Here is a 22,671-nt window from a genome sequence, read left to right on the forward strand (position 1 = left end):
ACTGTAGTTCTCTTGCATCCATTTTTGTTTCTGCATAGTACTAGAATTTCTCATTTTGAAGAGGAAGTGCAACAAAAATGTGTTTGGCCTTCAACAGGTCACTTAGTGGTAGTATAGCTTGCTTAGAATTTTCAAAGTGCCCAGTAAAGCTCCTTTTTTTAAGGTTTATTCTTAACCTTCCTAAAAACTAAATATAGGACAACATTTATCTCACTGGCTTCAAATCACAAATTAAGAGTTGAATATTAATTTAGGTTCAGATGTAAGCGTTGAGAGTAGTATAATCATTATACTACTAAGCCTGTTGGTCAACTTCTATATCTAATGTCTGATAAAATTTGAAATAACAGATTGTGGCTGCATGTCAGTTGTGGCATTGGTCCAGACTTTAAAGAAATCACTTCTAATTTGGGGATTTTATTTCACGTTTGTCCCCCAAAACATGTTTTTCAGAATTAGAGCTTTTACCTTTCAAGATAAGAAATCGAGTGCTTATGAAATGCTGAAAAACTTGGAATGAAATTAATGACTCATCATAACACCTATTTTTTTTTGAGAGAAAACACTGAAGACGTGCTAAATGATGGCTTCATTTCTCTTGCGCTCTTGTGCTCTTTTCTTGTCTTCAGAAATTATGATACGCTAGCACTTGTGGAAAAACATGGTTTTGTGGGACTCATTCCCTTCTTCCTTCTTGTCACCCTAGTTTTTCTTAGCGTTCATCCCCATGTCTTATCTTTCCTTTCCCTGTGAAAAAACGATTGCACATTATATTGCAAACCTAACATTTCATGCATCAGAATTTGCCAGTATTTGGAAAGACATGTACAAACCTTACTACTATTTCTTTTTTTATGGCTTTTGTGCCTTTACACTTTGTATGTGGTAATTGACTTGCAGTCTGATACAAGTTGATTGGCAATCAAAATCATCTTCTACCACTTTTATCATGTTAAATATGTTACTATTAAAGCTCTTTATTGTTTTCTGCAACTATCCTGGTGCCTAAGACCTTTTACATTCTGTATCTGAGAGCAATTGCTTTCTCTGTAGAAACATTATTAGGAAGAGCTGAGTGCAGCAGCTGTGGTCATCTCCTCCTACATTTCCTTCTGAGTGCAATATGTAACAAATTAATCAGTTTCAGTTGATTATGATTTGCTTATTGGAATGCCAAGATTTTGTTTTTAGCAGACATAAAAGAGATGATTTTCTGTGGATAACATTTTAATTTTAGAAAATAGAACGTTTTTGATTTTTTTTTTCTGGCCTGGAACTATACTGGAGAGTGTGTTTAATTGATGGACTTGATTTACAGTAGCTTTCAAGATACCATCTTAGCAAGTCTAAAATCTTGTATGCTGTACCTGTTGTGGTGGTAGTGTGTTATTTTGCCTTTCAACTTTTGGTGGAATTGTGCAAAGATTGTTTTACATAACTAATGAGGTCTTTCCAGCACATATGCAAATAAAGATAACCAAATTAGTGAATGAGGTAATGATGCTTTGATTTTCAAAGCATAAATTTAAGTATTTCCTATCAGTACTTTGAGTTCACTAGTTTTTTCCTTATATTGTAAGTTACTATTTTATAGTTACCAGATACGGTGTATTATTCTTCTGAAATTGTTTTTCCAAATCTACAAACTTTCTGTAATTTTTGAAATGTTTTTAGGAAGCGTTGCGACTTCAGCAAGACGTGAGAAAAAAGAAGCAAGAAATCTTGGAGAAGCACATTGAAACACAAAAGGTAAACCGTTAGCACTATACAAGGCCAGCAGTTCAGTTGTAAAACTCAGTTCACTTGAAAATCTTTCAGAATTTGTTGGCATGAGCTACCAAACTGACTTAAAGTAATGTGCTAATGCTAATTCAAGAGAAAACATGCTCTTTTTTTTAAGTTTAGAGTTTTAATCAAACTTGCCATGTTAGTCCTCTTAAACTCCGAGCATCTACAATTTGGATGCTTTTTTCTAGTTGAAATTAAAAAACTTTAGGTGCAAAATATGTGCTTTTGGTGATCAAGTGCAAGTCAGAGAGTTCTATACTTGGCAAGAGCAAGAGAAATTGATACTGAAAAGTACTCATGACTGCACTCAAGCTTGAGAGGGGAAAAAGGACAAAATGTCATTTAGGTTGAATACAAATATTGGAATAATTTCAATATGTTCAACAAATCTGTCCAAATAAAATAGAGATGCTAGATGTTCATTAGCGAATTAATTAACCAGAGATTAAAATATCTGAATATAAGCTGTTAAATGCCTTTTTTATTGAGTTTTGAAGATCACAGCAAGGGTAATGCAAAATTATGTTTTCCATTAGCTGTGGTGAGTACTGGAAAACAGATCTGTAAGTGTAGTTTAATATTTTTTTTTTAATTGGACAGATGCTGATTTCGAAGCTGGAGAAAAATAAAGCCATGAAATCAGAAGATAAAGCAGAAATCATGAAAACACTGGAAATACTGACTAATAGCATTACCAAGTTAAAGGATGAATTAAAGGGTGTATCATCAGGAGGAGGGACTCCTCTAAAAAGCATGAAAACTAAGACTCAGGTACTCAAGTTTTGGTCAGCTTTCTAATAAAAAGAATGTACATGTTTACGGCACCCAGAATGAAAATATGCAGCCACATCAGAGGTATTTAGAAGTATTCTATTTTAATTTTGGAGTCTTCTATGAAGTGAGATTGTTTTTGCGCTCTCTTTAAAGGAGCATAGTTAATTTAAAAACAGTGCCGTTGTCTAGAAGTTTTACCCACTGCTACGCAGATACTGTAGGAGGTGATAGCGAGGTGGGGATTGGTCTCTTCTCCCAAGCACCAAGTAATAAGACGAGGAAATGGCCTTTAGTTGCATCAGGGAAGGTTTAGGTTGGGTATTAGAAAAAACTTCTTCAGTGAAAGGGTTATGCAGTATTGGAACAGACTGCCCAGGGAAGTAGTTGAGTCACTGCCTGGGGAGTTGTTGAAGAAACGTGTAGATGTCGTGAAGCAATACATGGATCGATGGTGGACTTGGCAGTGCTAGAACTAGATGATCTTAGAATCATTTGGGTTGGAAAAGACCTCTATGATTCTGTGATGATCTGGAAGATACCAAAACAGAAATCCTATGATTGTCTTTTGCCTTATTCAATCTTTTTAGTCTGTTCCTTTCATACATTGTTAATAGAAACAATGAAAATAGTATTTCTTATGCAAAAGGATTATCATTGTGCAACACAGATATCCACTGGTCGGGTTAAATACCCAAACTGACTGCTTCATGAAGCTAGTTGACTACTGAACTGGTACATATTTTCTGTTTGTTCTTTTTACATTGCAGAAATTGAAATGTTTGCAAAATGATTTAGATAGAAGATTATACTGGTTGGTTTTCCTTTGATTTAGCTAACTGTATTTGGGCTGAACCTGTTGAGAGGAGTTTCTCTTCTGTGCTATACTTACAGTTAATATATTGCTATAACTTGTTTCTTGACTCTACTTAAATATGCAATTATGTTACCTTTTCTAAATCCAGTATTACTCTTTTTGTGGAAGTATATGTTCCTAAACAGATGACAACATGATTAAGAGTTCAGCGAGACTTTGAGAAATAATAAATTTTTAAGGAATTTTTAAGAGGCATTTTAAACATATTACAAGCTTTTCTTGCTTTATTGAATGAGGAAGTACATAACAATAAAGGGCTAGATTTTTATGCAGTGTATTTTTCAGCAGCACACAAAAACACTTGATCTTTTCTTGCTGTTTTCATTCAGTTCTTAAATCTTCTGAATGCTTAATCATCTTTACTAAAGTGTGGGATTCTATTGTAAAAAGCTGGTGCAACGTTACAACCCAGATTTAGTTTAAACGGATCATGAGTTTTCAATTTGACAGAACATTTCTGAGGCTTAATTTTGCTTAGAAATACAGGCATTAGAAGTACATGCAGAATAAATTACAGTGATGTACAGGTGTGGGAAAAAAATAGTACTGAAATGACCTGTATGTACTCACTGTAACTTCTTTTCTTGTTTGTCAGTCAGGAAAAAGTTGGAAGCAGTGCATTTGTATCCTGAAGATGGACATAGTGTGTGATTACTGGGAGTTGGTGTATACCTCTTAGAATGACTACAGTTGCAGTGGAATAACTCTGTTTTAGAGGGGGAACAAGAGGTAGTAACACCAGTATTCAGACAGTGCTATTTAAACTTACCTTTTTCTTAAATTATAGAAGAGATTTTTCTGATATTTTCAGAGAGAATTGATGCTTTCTAAAGAGAAAATAATTCTTAGAGGTCTTAGATGAAAGAAGTTAACTTCTTGTAGAGTGAATTTGAGTCATAAAAGTCCTAGGAATTGGCAATATTTTCAAAGTTGCTTTTGATTTTTTTCCCCAGTCACTTTCTTGTTCTTAGTATGGTTGGGAATGGTTTCCCAGATTATTTGCTCCATTATCCTCTCAGGTATCATGATGAGACTGACCAGTATGTACTTGCTAGATCTTTCTTGCCCTACTTGAAGGTCAGAGTGATATTTGCATTTTTTCAGTGCTGAGGAACCGCCCCCAAATGCCAGGACCTTTCAAAGATAATTAAGATTGGCCTTACAGTGACATCAGTGAGCTCCCTCGGTACTAACCGTCGCATCTATAAGGTCTCAGGGATTTGTGTATGTCCAGTTAGCTTAAATGTTTGCTAACTTGAATCTCTTTTAACAAAGATAAGTCTTACGAGTAAAGACTTGAGGAGAAGGTGACATTGAGTACCTTGGCTGTTCCCATGTCTTTTGTTACAAGTCCCCTTCCACATTCGGTAGTGGGTTTTCATTTTTCATAGCATAGTCTTTGTGTTGTTGCTGATAGACCTATGGAAGCTTTCGGTGTTCCTTACCAGGTGGGCTTTGGCTTTCCAGAATCGTACCTGCATGCTTAGGCAGTCTGTCTGTATTGCATCTGTGTGGTCTGAGCCTACTTCCACCTGTCCTACACTATGTTTTTAGATTTTTGTTAGGAGTTCCTTAGGCATTAATACAGGCCTCCTGCTGTTTATTTCCCGCATGTTTTGGAAAGCAGGGGATATGATTCTTGAAAATCAACCTGCCCTTGCAGCTGCTAGCTAGGACCGTGAGGTGGCTTCCACTTGGCTAAAGAAAGCCTCATTTACTACTTCTACCTGATAAGATGGCATGTAGTAGACACCCACTGCACTGTCACCCACATTTGTCTGCCATCTGATGAACTTCTAGCTGGCTTATCATCTGTCCCTGGGCAGAGCTACATGCATTCACAGTTCCCTCACATACAGAGGGCAGCTCCTGCTTCTCCCAGGCCTGGCCTTCCTGAAGAGCCAGTATCCATCCACCGCAGCACTCCAGTTGTGTGAGTTACCCTGCAATGCTTCTGTGGTCTCTGTGAGATTGTAGCCTTGGAACTGTGCAGACATCTAATTCCTCCTCTTTGTTTCCTGTCACGTATATCATTGTACAGGATCTTTAGAGAAGCACTGATTTCCCAAAAAAGTAATGAGGTATTCCCCTACAATACTGTTCTGTAGGCCCTCCTTTATTTATGTTCTGATATGTGCAAGCTTGAAGTTATCCCTCTTCAACCCTGTATCTTGGGATCACTTCAGTCCACATCACTCCTCAGTTGGTAACCTGGTCCATCAGTTTCTCATGTGATTTTAATTTTTAGTTAGTAAAAGTGAGATGATACACTAACTTTAATTAGAGTTTTTAAGCAATTCTTCAGGTGTTTTTCTTTTTTTTTTTCTATTTTGTAATATGAAAAGTGAAGAAACAGTTCATAATGGACAAAACATCTAGACTGTAGAAGAGTTGATGTTATTGATAGCTTTCTTCTCAGGGAGATTTTGTATTAACAATGAGCATTGTTTTATTAACATTTGAAAGAGAAAAAACATCTGAATTTTGTGAAAGTGAATAATTAAGAGCATTCTTCAGTTAAAATTCATTACTTCAACAATTTTCTGAAAGGTTTTGCAAAAGGTTCTCTTGCATTTTATTAGCTGTTAAATCCTAGGCAGCTCAGAAGTCCCTGCAAACTTGCAGGAATAGTTCTGTATGTGAAGCCCATGCGAATGTGTCATTATCTTTACATATTTTTGTGTGTTCCAGTTCATGTAGATTACAAAATCCCCTTCTCCTGAGTGTAGAAACATTTGCTGCCTCCTGCTATGTCTTGAAGGAGGTATTTTCTTCTTGAGACCAGGCACAGCTCTAGAAAAAGAGGAGTCTTCATTAAGAGAACTAAAAATAAACCTCGAAAGTTTAGAGTCATTATGACACCAGTGTCACTGGCTACTTTGTGAGTTTAATTGCTGGTCATTAAGAAGTTTCAGAAGTGATTGTTTTGTCGTGTCATTTATTTAGCAACACACAGCGGGATTTGAGAGAAACAGTTTCCAGTTTTGAAAACTTTGAAAACTGTTATACAGGAGATGATTTTTTGTGGTTGCTCTAGGTGGTGAAAAATGGGGATGAAAGGGGTTCAGGTTGAAGTTGCCAGTTGAATAATCCAGCTTTTTTTCTTTTAAAGCTTCCAGGAAAAAAACAAAGAAACAAAAAACCCCCTTCTTTATCATTCAGTGGTGATACTTGGTTTCCAACTGTCACAACTGCGAAACCTTCATCTCTTGACAACCAGCCTTTGAATACATTACATGCTGTGGTTTTGAATCAACGGGTGTAAATGTAAAACTATTTCATAGTCATCTATAATTTTCTCCTTCATTTGTGATGTCATTAGAACATTTGGCTGCTGCTTTTTCCATTAAAAACAAAACAGGAAAAGAAAAAACCTTTCCAGTTTGGAACTTGAAATAAAATTTTCACAGTCACATAAAAGCTCTTTCCTGCACCTGTACCATGTCCTGTACCTCTGTGGTTACTGTGAACACCTCTAAATTTGGATTCAGAGACACCTTTCAGTTTCATAGATATTTTTGAACTTTTAAATAATTCTTTCTAAGGTACCATGTGCTGGAGGGCAATTCTGGATATATCAGAGTCCAGCTTTTTGTTAGCAGAGATCTTTTCACTGTGCTTTTTTCTACTGTGGTCTGAACAGAACTACCATTCGTGCTCGTGGTAATCTTAGAAGCTTTTTGTCATTACTGATTATAGATTGTGTATTCATTCATAAATCTACTGCCTTTTTTTTTTGTAGAATCCCTTTTTATCTCATCATCACTATCATTTAATTTTGCATTTTCTATTTTGTGTATCTGTAGTTTAGAACAAATTCTATTGGCTTTGGCTTTGCACAGTAGACTAGATGGCTTTGACATCACCAAGCTCAGTAACATAATACTACACGTTGAAATTTTATCTTGCCAAGACGCTACTAAGCTTGTGCTTGGCTTATTTTTTTTTAAAGTGGAAACCTAGCATTTTAAGCAGTATACCTCTGAAGTTACAGCTATGATCTAAATTAATAAGCCACAACTTGGCTAAATTTTAAATCCCACTACATGTAGTTTTCAAATTCTCTTTCCTTAGAGTTTCTAGGATTATTTTTTTTTTTCCAGTTAGAAGTGCTGTGGCAGACTTCTACCTCACCTGAAGGCCAGCACTGGCCAATACTTAAGTCACTGTATATTTCTGAAATAGCCTGCTGATAGGAGTGTAGCAATAGATTCTTCAGTTTCATCAGAAAATTGTTTTCCTCACAAGTGAATGTAAACTGTGGAACTAATAATTTGATGTAACAATTTCTTAGATGCAGAAAGAGTTACTAGATACTGAACTGGATTTATACAAGAAGATGCAAGCTGGGGAGGAAGTTACTGAATTAAGACGGAAATACACAGAACTGCAGCTGGAAGTATGTTTGTCTCTATTTGTAGCAAATAACTTTTAATGAAAATATATTTCTTAGCTTGTGTGTTATATCAAACTTTTTCTTCAGTGCAATATTAAGCTCCAATTATAGATGCAGACGGTTAGCAATAATATATAATAAGTTTCTGAGCTCTCCTTAACCAGAGAAATAGTATTATCTTTAATTTTGATCTCTAATCTATTTAAATTCTGTAACTTTAAAATGACATGGTATTTTACAGATTTATGGTAGTAGTGCTTCCTTGAGAATATGGAGCATTAAATTGTTTTCTATAGGTGGTGCTGTGTTTTTTTACAAAAGAATAAAAGACACAGCTTGTTCTTTTCTTCTTGAATCTCAACATCCTCTTAATAACCAAAAAGACCAAAGTGTCAGAAAGCAGTGTTATTACAGCATTAGTTTGAAGGAAAGATGGACTTAGCAAAATAATGACAATATCTCAAAATGTGTTCTATGTACAGAAATACACTTTTTGTTAAAGGAATCACTTTACAAAAATTTGGAAGTCTATGCAAGATTCTTTGTGTCTTACTCTAAGGATCTCAGAATAGTATTGGAGGTTATTTGGTGTTATATTGTACTGTCTTGAATATATGATTTTGTAGTAGCTACTTAGTTGCATGATGCTCCTACTTTTTTTTTTTTTCTCTCTGAAGCAGGCTACTGTGTTGCTTAAATCCCTCTTAATGAGGTTTTGTCATGTTTTATGTGTAACTACATATGAACACTGTGCATGTATATACAGCTAGGTTGCATTAAAATCTTACTTCAAAAGTAAGTTGTTAAGCAGCTTTGGTACTTGTGAAAATAGGTTTGTTAATAAGCTAAGCCAACTGAGTAGAGAAATAACACAAGCTGAAGTTACCAGTATTTATTCTGATGGTGAGTAATATTTCTTAGGTGTTCTGAATGATTTCATTAATAAAGAAAATTATCTCCTCATGGATGATACTGTTGGCATGCATTCAAATAGTGTTATTAGTGGTTGAGTTGTAAACAAACACAGTATAATATTATTTGCAACTTATTTTTTAAATGGCTGATGGAGATACTGTCACTGACCTTTTGACTTTTAGAGAATGCATACCTGTTCTTTAAAAATGGAAGCACAGATGTTGCAGGACTGGAAGTTAGTGACTATGTAGACCCAAATTTTTAGAGAATGCTTTGTTGTTGGAGGTTCTTAGTAGGGCCTCTACTTCATACCTCACAGTCCTGTAACCAAAACCTACTATGCTCCATATTTTCTTGTCAGAATGATAGTTCTTGTTTTTGAATTAAGAGAAAATTGCTAGTCCCCACATCGAGAAATTTCAGATGTTACACTACAGTCTGACCTCCTTTGAGGAATTGTCATCACAGATGAGGGTTCTTCTGACATCTTTTTTTTTTTTTTTGAATACTTTGTTCTTTTTTTCTGTTGCTGTCCTGTTTTTGATCTGTTACTAAAAAATAATACTTCTGTAAACATCTTATTTTAAAACCTGTAAGCTTCTCTGTGAATGTGTTTGGTATTTTTGTCTAAACATTTAGATTATTAATTTTTATAAATCACTATGTTATGTATAAATATCTTAGGCTGCCAAACGAGGGATTCTTTCTTCAGTTCGTGGTAGAGGGGTTCATGCAAGAGGTCGGGGTGCATCACGTAGCAGAGGTAGAGGAATACGTGGACGGGGTAGAGGCAGAGGAGTTCCTGTGCATGCGGTTGTGGATCATCGACCTAGGGCATTAGAAATCTCTGCATTTACAGAAAGTGATAGAGAAGATCTTCTTCCTCATTTTGCGGTATGTTGTAATTTCGCTTCTTCTGTTCTTTGGATAACGTTCTTTTTTCCAATGACTTTTTTTTTCTTGACTTAATTCATCTGGAAATTTTATTTAGGACTGAATCTATAACGTGATATAAATTAATGATTTAAAAGTTCACGATTTAAAAAAAAAATCAGAATTTAAGCAGTATTTTTATGCAAGTATTGGTAATTGGACAGAAAGAAATAAAACCCCTTTATCTGTCATTTAAAAAAAAAAAAAAGCTTAAAGTAATATTAGATTATTTTGAGGAATGAATGCTGAGAATATCAGCATTTACATAAATAACGAGTAAGTTCTCTCACCCTCCTTCCCTAGCAAACACACATCACCTTGGTGTTTTCTTTTGTTTGTTTTGTTTTCCAATATTTAATTTCAGTGGTTGTCTTTGAAGATAGAAATTGAAGAGCCACTAAGTCTGGTAAATTCTACTTCAGTCATTGCACTTAATATTTCCTGTCTGGCAGCTGTGTAAGCAGCTTTTGAAAAGAACAAGAGTTAAGAAAAGTAACCCACCAGCACTACTGTATTATTTTTTTAGGTCTTGTGTTTCCAGGATCTATATATATCTACATATGTAGATATACAACTTTCTAATGACAGACTGAACATTTAAACAAAGATTTTATAAATTTTTGGGGTAAAACTAAGAATACCTTAGAATACCCAACTTCAAAATTAAAAAAACCTTAGAGACCCTTGCAGGAATGTATGGGGCAGGATCTTAAGATGCTGGAATCGAGCTAAATTGGAAACTTGCTACCTCTTCTGTATCTATTAAATCTTTTTGTAGAAGTGTATCATAATAGACTTAGGGAGTAATCCCAAGATGTGAACTTTTTGATCAAGAGAGAATTATTGGAGCAGAAGAACTTATTTTTTCTGTTGTAGTTTTACTTCATTCCTGTATATTTACAGGAAATCCAAAGACTACAGTACTTTGTGTTTTTGAAATGGAAAAAAAAAACACAACAGTATTTCTTGCAAAGCACTCCGACTGGCATTGAAGCTGTGAAGGAGTACACACACTATATGCTTTTTCAGGGCCTTTCGTTTAGGATGTCATTTTTAGAGGGGGAGGATAGAGGAGGAGGACTATTTTACCATTTTTTTTTTCTTTTTCATATTAAAAGCAATATGGTGAAATTGAAGATTGCCAGATAGATGACTCTTCTCTCCACGCGGTGATTACCTTCAAGACGAGAGCAGAAGCTGAAGCTGTGAGTATAGTTCTTTGTTGAAAATATTCCTCAGCATTCAACTGCTTTATATTTCTATAATTGATTACATTTAATGTAGTTAATTGCTCAGAAGGGTTTTAAAAGAAGTCTGACACAGAAGTTTTAATTCCAGATTAAACAAATCTGTCAAAACAGCATGTTACTGAAATTCTTATGAAATGAAGATGCTTTAAATAAACCAGGGAAAAATACAAGATGTGAAAGAGAGATCAAGACAAGTGTGGGAATTCATAGCTAGATGTCCTGGTTTGTCTTTATTTAATTACCAGTTGTTTTTGCATGGACACTGCACTGTTTTCACCTGAAGACCTCACAGTATTCTGTAGGTTCATTGACATACTGCAGACTGAGCCTATGCATTTTCTTTGGTATTGCTGGAATCTGTTTGGTGTTTGCTTTCATACATTTGCCTGAAAATTTAGGGTAATGTAGAAGTAATCTTACATGATGATATTTTCTTTTTTTTTTTTAAAATTTCTTTATGAAATTATATAAGTATAGAATTATAGAAGCAACTTGTAGAACTAAAATGCAGCATTGAGGTATGTTGTAATTCAGCATCATTGCATACAGATCATTAGGACTTCATGTGTTTGGTTCAGCTGCAGTCCTGCCTTATTCAGTAAATAGTGCAGTATATGAACCTGTGCAAAATACTAAACATAGTTGTTCTGCAAATGATTTTGTTTTCTTTAAAATCCTTGCATCACTGTTGGGAAGGAGTATCCTGAAAGTAATAGGGCTTCCTGAAAGAAAAAGAATGGATTCATATTTACGGTATGGTTGTATAGAAAGATTTCATTTTATATTTTTATTTTGAACAAAGTTTATATTTTTGCACAAAGTTCATCTTGTGGAGATTACTTGAAGAGAATTTTCATACATGGCCAGATTCTTCTCTTTCTGTATGCTTTATCTTGAGAGACCAGTGACCTGATTGACAGAAATACTCATATTTACAATGCAAATAAAGCCAATGGGGGGCAGTAGTTTTGAACACTTAACAGTATCATAATGATTATGATATATATATGGTACAGCATATAATAATTTGATGAAAAATAATGTAATAATAAATCGATGAGAAATTTTGAGAAATAATTTGATGCATTATTTAGAGAAATAATTTGATCCGTCTTCCAAAGAAACATAGAAATATGGTTTGTGAAAATTTGCTATGTAGCAGTGTTGAGTGCTATCTGTACAGAGATGGTAATTATTCTGCAAAAAGGAAAGTGTAATAAGTGTGCACAGTATATAATGACTGGTAAGGAAAAAAAGACAGTACTGTACAACTGTATTTCAACAATGAACAAAAGTTTTGTGGAGAATAAGAAATACATGAACACAGATAAAAGCTGTAATAATTAGTATACTCACAAGTGGACTGAGTTATGGTTGAAATTTTTAATTTTGGTGCTTCCTAACATTTGATACTTGATTTTGCACCTTCGTATTACTTAATATTATAGTTGTAGCTTATATAAGAAATATTAAAGGTATTATATAAAAAAAATACTCTCAAGTATTGAAAGTAGCTTACACTTAAAAATAGGTGACCTAGGACAATTACCTGTTTTTATGTACTGTCCAAATAACATCTCTTCTTCTCTCAGATGGACTATGATCCAAAGGAAATTAACAGATGTTATTTATCAGCAAAATACAGGTCTTACTGTTAGAACTTCTGCTGAAAAATTGGCCTGGAGAGTAATTTCAGCCTTAGTTAAATTTCTTTCCCCCAAAAACAGAGAACAGTAGCTTTGGAAGCAAACACAGAAGTTTCTTACATATGATTTTATATTATGAAGTGAAGAAATTTTTATATATGAAGTGTGTGAAAAAGAGGATAGTGCAGAGGATGCAGAAAGGTATTTATAGAGGAGAGGGGAGACATGGTAGGTGGAATAGTTCAAGTTAGCATTGTGTACATTTGTTACTCTTCTATGATAAGTTTCACTGCATTTGAAAAACAGCATGTTTTTCTTCCTTTGTTTTCACATCCAATAGATGAAGTTTTCAAGTTTTATTCAAGGTTTTTAATTGGTTAAAAATTCTTTATTGATGTTGTATGTCCACAGTCCAGTTAGCATTAAAACTTCTCATTTTCATGTAACCGTCCAATTGCACCTTCATTTTGAAATGAAAATTGTATGAAAACTATACTAGGTCAAATACAGTAAAGTCTATATTTTTCTTGATATTCTTATATATTAAACATTTTCACTGGAATTTGTGTTAATTAGTGCAGCAGACTTCAGTAATTGAAGAAGTTGTAAATATAGGATGTAGTTACTAGAAGCATCTGCTGTGACCAATTGTTAAGTAAATGCAGCTAATATTTTACCTTCTTAAATGAAAAAAGGCTTAAGCTTTATGACTGTACATGTTCTAGCCTGGAAGTAAGAGGAGGATTCCCTGTTGTAAAATGTTGCATTTTTATGTAGTAGTAATTTCTTTCAACGATTACAAGTTGTTTCTGGACCTAAATGTCACGTATAAGTAGTTCTAAAAATTCCAGTTGTGTGACATTGTGATGAGACCATGGACGAAAAGCTCCTGAGCTGCATTTTAATAGGCATAGAATCTTTTAAATTTATCATAAATTTATATGTACAGATTTAAAATTTATACCTGGGGACTTTAATATCACACAATTCATGTTCAGATGTCATTGAACATGTAATTGTTTCTACATTTCACATTATGCTGTGCTTTCAGATTGTACTATAAATCTTTTGTGACTGTGACGGTTATTTCGGAATGTTGCTAACGCTGATTTATGCTAGTTCATGTTACTTTAATTTGAACATACTATTTCCAAAGCAGCCACTTAATGCATCTGGTACTTAAAACGGCATGAATATCCCATAAGTTAAAAATTTTTACATTTCAATTACAAAGGCTTTACAGGAAGTGGAACATTTTCCAGTAGATTAAGTTGTAATCACAGAGGTGTTGTTTGTTTGCTTGTTTGTTTTAATGTTAAATCATTTGTGTTTGTGGAATGCCTTATTTCTTCCAGTAAGTAACACGTTAACAGTTTTGTGTCAGTCTTTGACAGGTGAAGAACACATCAGGGTAGTTTTAAAAAAAAAAAAAACAAAACAAGTAAGATACTGGGTTTAGTATGTTTCATCACCAAATGATACTTGATTTTCAAGGTCAATTTTGTTCTGAATATGTTTTGATCATTTAACTGAAAGGATGTGCGAATTAATAAGTTGTTTTGTTTTAGACTATTAACAGTGATCCAATATGGACATACTAAAACTTGGATTTTCTTCAGAAAAAGCAGACTAGACTATTGGCTTACGTCTGGGATTTAAGTATTAGCGAAGTTAGTATTTCCCTTGAAATATTTAACTAAGATTTTTAAACTTGTTTTAGGCTGCGATTCATGGATCTCGGTTTAAAGGACAGGAGCTGAAGTTGGCATGGAACAAGCCTGTTGCTAGTATGTCAGCTGTTGAAACAGAAGAAGCTGAACCCGATGAAGAAGAAGTAAGCTTTTTTTTTCCCTTTTTATTTCTTAAGATGAAATATTTTTGATTCAAAAGAAAATGATTTGTTCATTCATGCTTCTTGAACCTGACTCATGTATTAATATCGGATAGTGGAGTAATCCATTAATTTTTTTCTTGTTTCCTAGGTTATTGACAGTCCAAATACTTCACTTTTAATTGCAGGAATGTTTCATTTCTAGAGGGTGTATCTAGAAACTGAAAGATGTGGGTTCAAATTTGCATGAGAAATAACCAAAAATCTTGTCTAAAACATAGTTATTTGTACCATCTCTTTTAAGCACTCATTTCTCAGAGGATCATAGCTCAGAATCTAATTTTCCTTTATAGTGAGAGATGTCTTGGAGGATGCCGGTGAAGTAATAATTTAGATAATCTGCTAACTTCATTTAGACATCTAAAGTACCCCTGCTGAGTGTCAGTCTTCATTGTGGTGCAAGAAAGATATTAAAGCCTTGTCCCAATAACTAGGTTAATACAGTAACTGTTGGGCTGTATTTTTTGGTATGTGTAACTTATGTTCAAATTTGCATACATTTGTGAATTATGGGGGGGAAAAAGTGTCACTTGAGGAAAAAGTCAAGCAGCCTTTTTTCTAATTTATTTACTGCCAATTATAAATGATTGCAATAGAAAAGCTGAAGTATACTTGAGTTACTTGGAGCTGTATTCGTTTATGTCTTTTCCTATGATATTTTGGCGGACCTACCATACAAGCATCTTCACAAGATTGTTTTGATATAACCAAATTCAGTTAGTCTTTTTACATTGTTTATCATTCAGTTTTCATTTCATTCTTTTTTTTTTCCTGAAGAAATGTAGTTTGTCTTTTTCTGTCTCTAAAAATGCCAGTTTATTTTTACCATGTGAAAGACAGGTAGAGTTGTCTACTTTCACCACTGAGTGTTCAGTTCAAGCATTTGTGTATTCTGACTTAATAAATGTTGCTCTTCTTCTATATACAAGCCTCATACATTGTCAAGTAGTAATGAGCTGTGAGTGAACAAGAGGCTATGCTGAGTAATGTTCAGAGGTTCTTAGATATATTGTCACTTCCCCATCAGGGATGTATTGCTTCTGAAGCAATGTTTGTTACTGTAAGGAGCCTACCGTAGTGGGAGGTCTCATTGAGCAACTCCTTCATTTTAAGACTTTGTCATTTTACATAATGAAAGAAAGGGCATGCAAAGATATACAAATACTTAGCAGGGTAAAGAAAGGAAAGTACAGACTGATTGGCATGTGATCTATCATGAGATTTAGATTTAAACCCCAGCTGAAGATACTGAGTGTGGGAGGGAACCTCTGGGTTGTAAGAAAATTGGAAGTGGAAGGGAATGAAGATGGTAACAAGTTACATGCGTTGGCTGGCCTGGCAGAGGGAAAGGGCAGATTTACATGTACATTCTCGTCTTGACTACTCTTAAGTGTTTGTAGTAGTGGGATACATCTATTTTAGGTGATGGTTGTACTCCTTAACAGGAGTCATGAGGTGTGGAAATAAAATTTAGGGAAAAGACTGCATAGGGCTGTTCTTTGTAACTCCTAAATTGATTGACCCATCCAAAACACACCAAATTTTCAAGATGTAAGTTAAAATTGAGGTAATGTTTTTTTTGGGGGGTAGCTATTTCAAAATAATTTCATGGTTTAAATGTTGACCTTTATTGCAAATCTTCTAGTATTTTTCTATTTTTTCCTCTAACACTTTTCTTGAGTTCTGTTTTTTTTTTTTTTTTTTTTAGCTGATTTTATCTCTCTCTGGAATGTTTTTGTAGTCAGTCATTAGCTAAGTATTGTAGAAAGTGCACAGGGATTTGATCCAGGCTACTCATTGCCTTTGTGTGCTTGCTGAGGCCTTTGCAATACCAAATGTATAATATAAAAATCTTATTTTATCTATATTTTTATTGGTGGTGTTGCTGGATTTTTACTTGGCCCAGTGTTTACAGATTATTCATTTAACATGCTTACCTCTACTTGCCTCATGACTTTCCATTTTCAAAGCAAATCAAGTGTACATAGCTCCCCTATCTTCCTCATTTCATTAGATTGGATTTTATTTGAATTCTCTACAGCTGAATTAGACCCCCTGACATTCACAAAATTTCTTTGTATGATGGATTTCTTTTCGGCAGTCTTCAGGAAATTTTATATTTAAATGTCATTCTTTGTGTGCACTGTGTATTGCTTCTAGCATTTGGTTAAGTTAGTATTGAAGTACAGTGTTAGGAATCCCAGGTCTTGGATGGACAAGTTCAAGAACTTCATGTTCATTTGCAGAAGTTCAACCAATTGCATAAAATAATTTTTATGTAATTTTATCGTTCAAATTTTTAACTTACGCAGGATTGAATCAGGGCTGTGGAGGTTGCTGTAATCAGTCGCCTCAATTTCAGTCTTGTATTCCTTTTATGTATGAGACATCTCGAGTTTCCATGTGCTTACAATTGATCGTGCTATTTATGTAACTTTGTTTTATAGCTACTATTGTACACACATGAAAAAGGTTTCTTTTTTTTCTGTCTAAACTCTATTGATAAGTTTAATTCACTTAAGTAATACTATCATAAAGAGGCTTAAGACTTTGAAGAAAGACCTTGATGTGTTTTTTGCTGTTGTTGCTTTTTACATGAGAGAGAGCTCTCCTTTTCAGCAGTGGTATCGTATTTTAGTCTGCTGGACATCTGTACACCAGAAGAAGAGACTGAGTACTCAGAAAGCAATGTTTTATTTCAGCTTACAGTACAGAAGTGTATATTGAGACAAGATGCAGACAGAGCTATGATTTAAAATGCATTTTCTTAAAGCTGTCAAAATTAAAATATTCCATATTCAATTTTTTTTTTTTATACTAAAGCACAGGTAGATTAAGCTCTGGGATTAAAAGAGGCATAGTTAATATTAACTTCGAAAATCTAACATTAGTTTTCACTATAGCATCTCAAGTTCCATCAGAACATTAAAGCCTGGGTGTGGATGACATGCTAAGGAATCAGAATATCTATTGAATTATGATGTCATTTTGAGGTCCAGTAAAAGAAAAAAACAAGTTGCATTTGCCATATATTAATATGTGCATATTAAATACACAACATATACAGTATACTTTTTTGAAAGCATTACCGTTTAACTATTAAAAATTAATTTACTTGTTCTTAAATCTTAGCAGAGGATTGTATGTTGCCTTTTGATCTCTTACACTTTCTGACGTAACAGAGGTTATCACATTTTTCTCTTGAAGTTTCAGGAAGAGTCTTTGGTGGATGACTCGCTGCTTCAAGATGATGATGAAGAGGAGGAGGACAATGAGTCTCGTTCATGGAGAAGATGATTCAACTCATCAATGACAATGCTAGAACTGCACCTGTGTTGCATTAGTATTATCTAATGTACTTCTGCATCTTTGTATTAAAAGGGGTTTTGTGATGAAGTTGAATTCGGATATAGGCTAAAAAGCAGCTGATCAGTTACACGTTTTGAGAGATTGATGTTTGAGTTACATTTCAGTAAATGATTGCTAAAGACATCATATTAGGAACATATGCAATGTTTTTATTACATAGTTCTACAGAAAGTTACAGAATTCTTTGGGTTCTTTGTAATTTACCGAATTGGTCAAGCACAAATGACCAAAAGTTGTTATAACATAGATAATTTTTGTTCTATTCCAGATACGGAACGAAAATTTGCATTTAAAATCTTTGTGAATGTTTTCAGAAATGAATAGATAACAGTACTAAACTGAAGTCTCTAAAGTTATGTATTCATAATATTGCATAGTAGTATGCTTAGGCTTTACTATGTACTAGCCTTTTGTTGGATTTGTGTACGTATTTTACCTATGGGTTTTAATGATAAAGTGTATGACTGCTTTGCATATAAGTCCTTATGACTTTAAGATGTTAAAAAATAAATAAATGGAATGGTCTTCAAAAAAAAAAAGAAAAAAAAAAGAAAAAAAAGCAATAACCAAAAAAGCTGAGGCAATGGTCCTTCATAATGAAAAAAAAAAAGAAAAAAGAAAAAAAAAAAAAGAAAAGAAAAAAGACCATTCCAAATGGCAACCCCACCCCCATGTTCACAAAAGGAGCTATAATCACTATCACCTCAAAATACTGTTGGATATAAAAAAAAAAATCTCAAAATGAAGTTTCATTTAATACACAAGTATACTCTGTCACCTAAAAGCTTTTGGGTGTTTTCTGAATTTTAAAAATGGTTTAAGTCAATGATTCAACAGTTAGGAATTTATTTTCTACCTCTGCACTGTACAATTGTAGAAGAAAACTTGGTCCCACAAAAATATGTGCTACTGGAATGTAATTTACACACTAGGAGAAGCAGAATATTTGGTAGGTATTAACTGACAATTCTGACCATGCACATTAATGCATTTTTTTATTCCTTGATTTCTAGAATTATTTTTTTTCTATTTCAAAAGTAGTATTTGGCGGATACTACATTCGTACTATAGTTTGTTTTCATTATGTGAAAATGTACATATATGAAATGTAAGTAGAATTCCTACTCTGCAGAAATACTTTCATAGCTGTAACAGGACATTTTGTTGTGTGAGTACTGAAGTTTCTCCTTTACTTAGGAAGGGGAACTCCCTAGCTCTTCACATTAAAGGACTTGTTTCTTTTTCCCTTCAGTGGCATTCTGCTGTTGTGTATTTTTTTTTTTTAAGCCCTTTATTAAATAATAGTTATTTTTTTATCAACTCATTAATGAGTGCAGTGTAATACCACTATCACATCTATCAATTAGATGCAGAGGGATAGTACGTCATTTAACAGTATATTTTCTGTAGTCCTTGTGTTTTGCCTATTGGGAGAAGAGAGAGCTGCTCTCCTGAACTACTCTCCTTTCCCCCATCCCTCTCTCCTTTTTTTTTTTTTCTTAATTCCATAATACAAGCAGAGGAAAGTAGAAATAGCAGTATCCTAGACAGAAGAGTAGACTTTGTCCTCTGCTTTTCAGTTGTTTGAGGGTTTTCTGAGGCTCTTTTTTCTGTGTCCCTGTGTGCATGCTTGAAAAAATATGCACTTAAAACTTTTGTACAGGCTTAGTTTCACATTGAAATATCACAATTGACTGCCATGCTTGTTAAAGTAAGTTCTAAATCTTGCCATAATTAATTGTATTTGAGAAATTGATTTCCTTTTACACTGAATTTAAGGCAAAATAAAATATTTTAAGAACCTTTTTATCCAATGAGCACTTCTAGTTCACTGAATTAAATACAAGCTTTTCTACTTTTCTTTTTAAATAATTTAGTGCATTTGAAGGCTGCCAGATTGACAGTCCAGAAGGTGGAAGTTTTTAGTGTGTTGTCTTGCAGAACAGGTACAGCCTGGAAAGAAAAACAAAAAACAACAAACAAACAAACAAACAAAAAAAACACAAACTGTGCATGCTGCCTTAAGGTTGTTGTGTGGTGTGCTTTGCTGCTCAAACCTGCCTTTTCACTGGTAGTAAATCCTAGCACAAGTTAATGATAAATATTAGTGTACTCTTTAGATGGATGCTTATGAAACATACAGAATTGCTATATCATGTACTTTTGAGATGATTATTCCTTGTTTCCTTGCTTGCTTTCAATTCCGCATGCATGGAATATTGCTTTCTTAATAATTGTTTGCAACCTGGTCTACCTGTAAGGGGAAAAAGTCTTCAGCACCTTCCGTACACGAACTCCACCAGAGAAAGATGTCAGGGAAAGTCTTGCTGTCGTGTTTTATTCCCTGCTGTTATTTTACATCATTTTGAATGACTGAAAACCACCTGGATCAGATTAGTTTGGTTTACCGCCACTTTAAAAACGAACCTATATGCCTGTTTCAGTTGAAACTAATCTGACTGGATGCCATTCAGCATAAAGTAATGGTTTCCTGGTTGCAATATAAATTGATGCTGTATGTATTTCTGTCCTTATAATTTCCTTGATTTTTTTAAAAATTATTTTTGGCTTGATTTGTCCTTGTATTCCTAGCCTAGCTTTGCTCTCCCTTTTTTTGCTACTAACTTAACCAACTCTTACCGTTTCCATTCACTCCAGTCAGAACTTTATTAGTTCAGCATTCAATTAAATCTCTTGTTGTATGGAGCTGCATCATCCCTTGTTTGACCGAACAAACCAAGCATCCTGCTGATTTTCATTCCGTTCTTTACTTAGCTGATCCTTCTGAATGCATTCTTAAGTATATCTCCACTGTACTTAGCTAAATCATTGTATTCTTTTTAACAGTTCTGCAAATGGATTTTCCTAGTCCGAAACAACAAGAATGGGTTACCCTCATTTTCCCCAGAAAGCCTTTCCAAATTTCTTTGGAAAAAAAGGTAAATGTTTAAGAAGGTATTTTCTTTTCCAACTAGATGGTGTGAAGTCCTTGAATAAGATGTGATCTGATATGCAGTTCAACGATAGTATAGCAGTGAGCCGCATTTGGTAAATTACAGGAAATGTTAAGTAATGGGAGTCAGTAATTCAGGCTGTCAACAGTAAAACAGCAAGAATGCCTCTTTCAAGCATTATGTATAGGCTGTGTTGTAGTTATTTTTCCATCTCTTAAAAAGCACTTTTTTCAAATTGGGAGACCCACAGAAGTACAAGTTATCTCCTACTGAAGCACGAAGGCACATGACTGACTTTACAACCGAGTCACAGGAAGTTCATTTCTTAAACAGAAAAAGTACTCATTGAAAAGTATTCATACAACTTCAAGCATTTAAAATAAGCTGCTTTTCTAAATGACTCTCCGAAAACAGTCTCTCCTCTTTAACTAGACAATGAGTCCAAAATATTATCCAGGTAACTGGATTATTATTTTTAGGTGGAATGGACACATTTGTAATTGTCAGTTGTCTCATGAGCATAAAAGAACACCAAACGATGCACAAGAATTTTTGACTCAAAGTAATTCTACATGGAAGTTTCCTATGTCCCCTATATATTTTAACTGATATCTTGAACCTAGGTTGTGTCACCAAATATAGATGTGGGGAGGGGCTTTTTTCCAACTATTACACTACTTTTGTACCAATACATAAAGTAACATAAAGGGGCGTAGACCTTCAATGATGCACCTAATTTACTGTAATTCAGCGTTGTTCAAACGTTGCAACTAAAGGTGGTATGGTTGGATTTAATCCTACACTGATTAAATTTTGCAGCAATTAACAAATGAAGTTAGAATTAACAAATTAAGACTAGAACTGAAACAAATAGAAGGAATTTGGCATTTTAGTGAAAAAAAGAAATGGAGTTAATTATGAAAGTGAATAATTTTGATGTTCCTTTATCGTTCTATCCTGAGCTGAGGTGTTTCTTACTGTACTAACATTACAGCTCTTGGTTAATTTCCAATAAATTTGTTAAATTATACAAAAAAGGCATTCTTGATCAAATTTTCACAAAGAAAAATAAAAACCTGTTTATCCTTTCAGCCAGTATAGTTGTAAACTGATTCTCAATTAAAAATGAACTGCTGTTTTTTGTTGACTCATGTAGACCATGGTAAATCCCCTACTGTGCTTGTCATACAGTTATCTGCATACTGGTTGTTTTAAAAATAATTTTCATTTTTTATTTTAATGTATTTGCATGTTTCATTCTGAACTGCTTTGAATCTGTAGACGTCAAAAACACTTGTAACAAAAATAGACTGATTTTGGTCTTTATTTTAATTCTCTTTAGATTGCTAATGAGAAGGACTTCAAGAACATACTGCATAAGAATTTTTTCTCTTTTTCTTCCAAATGGATCATTATTTGTAAATTCCTCCTACGTGTGATAGTGCTGAAGTTTACCTGAGTGTTAATACTTTTTTGTTTGTCCGTATGAGTGAAGATTAATTTTCTTCTTAGAGTAAGCTTGTAATGCTGAGACCAGTAGATGTCTTTGAATATCACCTCACCTGACTCGTGGTATTTTTTAATGTTTTTGATGATAGAATTTACATATTTTAAATTCCAGGATCATCTGTAGAATTCATGTTAGCACAGTAGACTAACTCAGTTTCTTACCTTTCTCTGGCAAAGATTGGAATATTACAGTTAACAAATCTATCTATGGTAGTTGATGAACTGGATTCTAGTTTTTGTCAGCAACTGGGCGAAAAAAAATGGGGGCATGTACTCTTCAAAACTCACTTTAGTTATAAAGATCTACAGTAGACTTGTGTACTTTTATTTTGGCCTTTCACATGCAGAGAGGGTAAAATCATCTTTAAAGTT

The 22,671-nt window shown here is 34.0% G+C and overlaps 1 protein-coding gene and 1 long non-coding RNA gene across 4 annotated transcripts in view; both read left to right on the forward strand.

Moving 5' to 3' along the window:
* The window catches only part of RBM26 (RNA binding motif protein 26), a 51,245-nt gene extending 32,739 nt beyond the window's left edge, over positions 1-18,506 (forward strand). For 2 of the 3 annotated variants that reach the window (XM_027442930.3, XM_038181562.2), the window contains exons 16-22: positions 1,675-1,749; positions 2,389-2,559; positions 7,731-7,835; positions 9,432-9,641; positions 10,799-10,885; positions 14,297-14,410; positions 17,675-17,863. In XM_027442930.3, coding sequence (XP_027298731.1) covers positions 1,675-1,749; positions 2,389-2,559; positions 7,731-7,835; positions 9,432-9,641; positions 10,799-10,885; positions 14,297-14,410; positions 17,675-17,764 — 852 coding nt within the window. In that variant the 3' untranslated portion in view covers positions 17,765-17,863. Of the gene's footprint in view, positions 1-1,674; positions 1,750-2,388; positions 2,560-7,730; positions 7,836-9,431; positions 9,642-10,798; positions 10,886-14,296; positions 14,411-17,674 lie in introns of all 3 variants that reach the window. The other variant, XM_038181614.2, reaches the window with a different exon arrangement.
* Positions 18,507-18,651: 145 nt separating this feature from the next.
* Positions 18,652-22,266, forward strand: LOC140001300 (uncharacterized). The gene is made up of 3 exons (XR_011806380.1): positions 18,652-18,785; positions 20,684-20,775; positions 22,133-22,266. It is a non-coding gene; the product is annotated as an uncharacterized lncRNA (long non-coding RNA).
* Positions 22,267-22,671: the final 405 nt, after the last annotated feature.

This window comes from Anas platyrhynchos, chromosome 1, assembly GCF_047663525.1.
Source record: "Anas platyrhynchos isolate ZD024472 breed Pekin duck chromosome 1, IASCAAS_PekinDuck_T2T, whole genome shotgun sequence".
NCBI classification, from domain to species: Eukaryota; Metazoa; Chordata; class Aves; order Anseriformes; family Anatidae; genus Anas; species Anas platyrhynchos.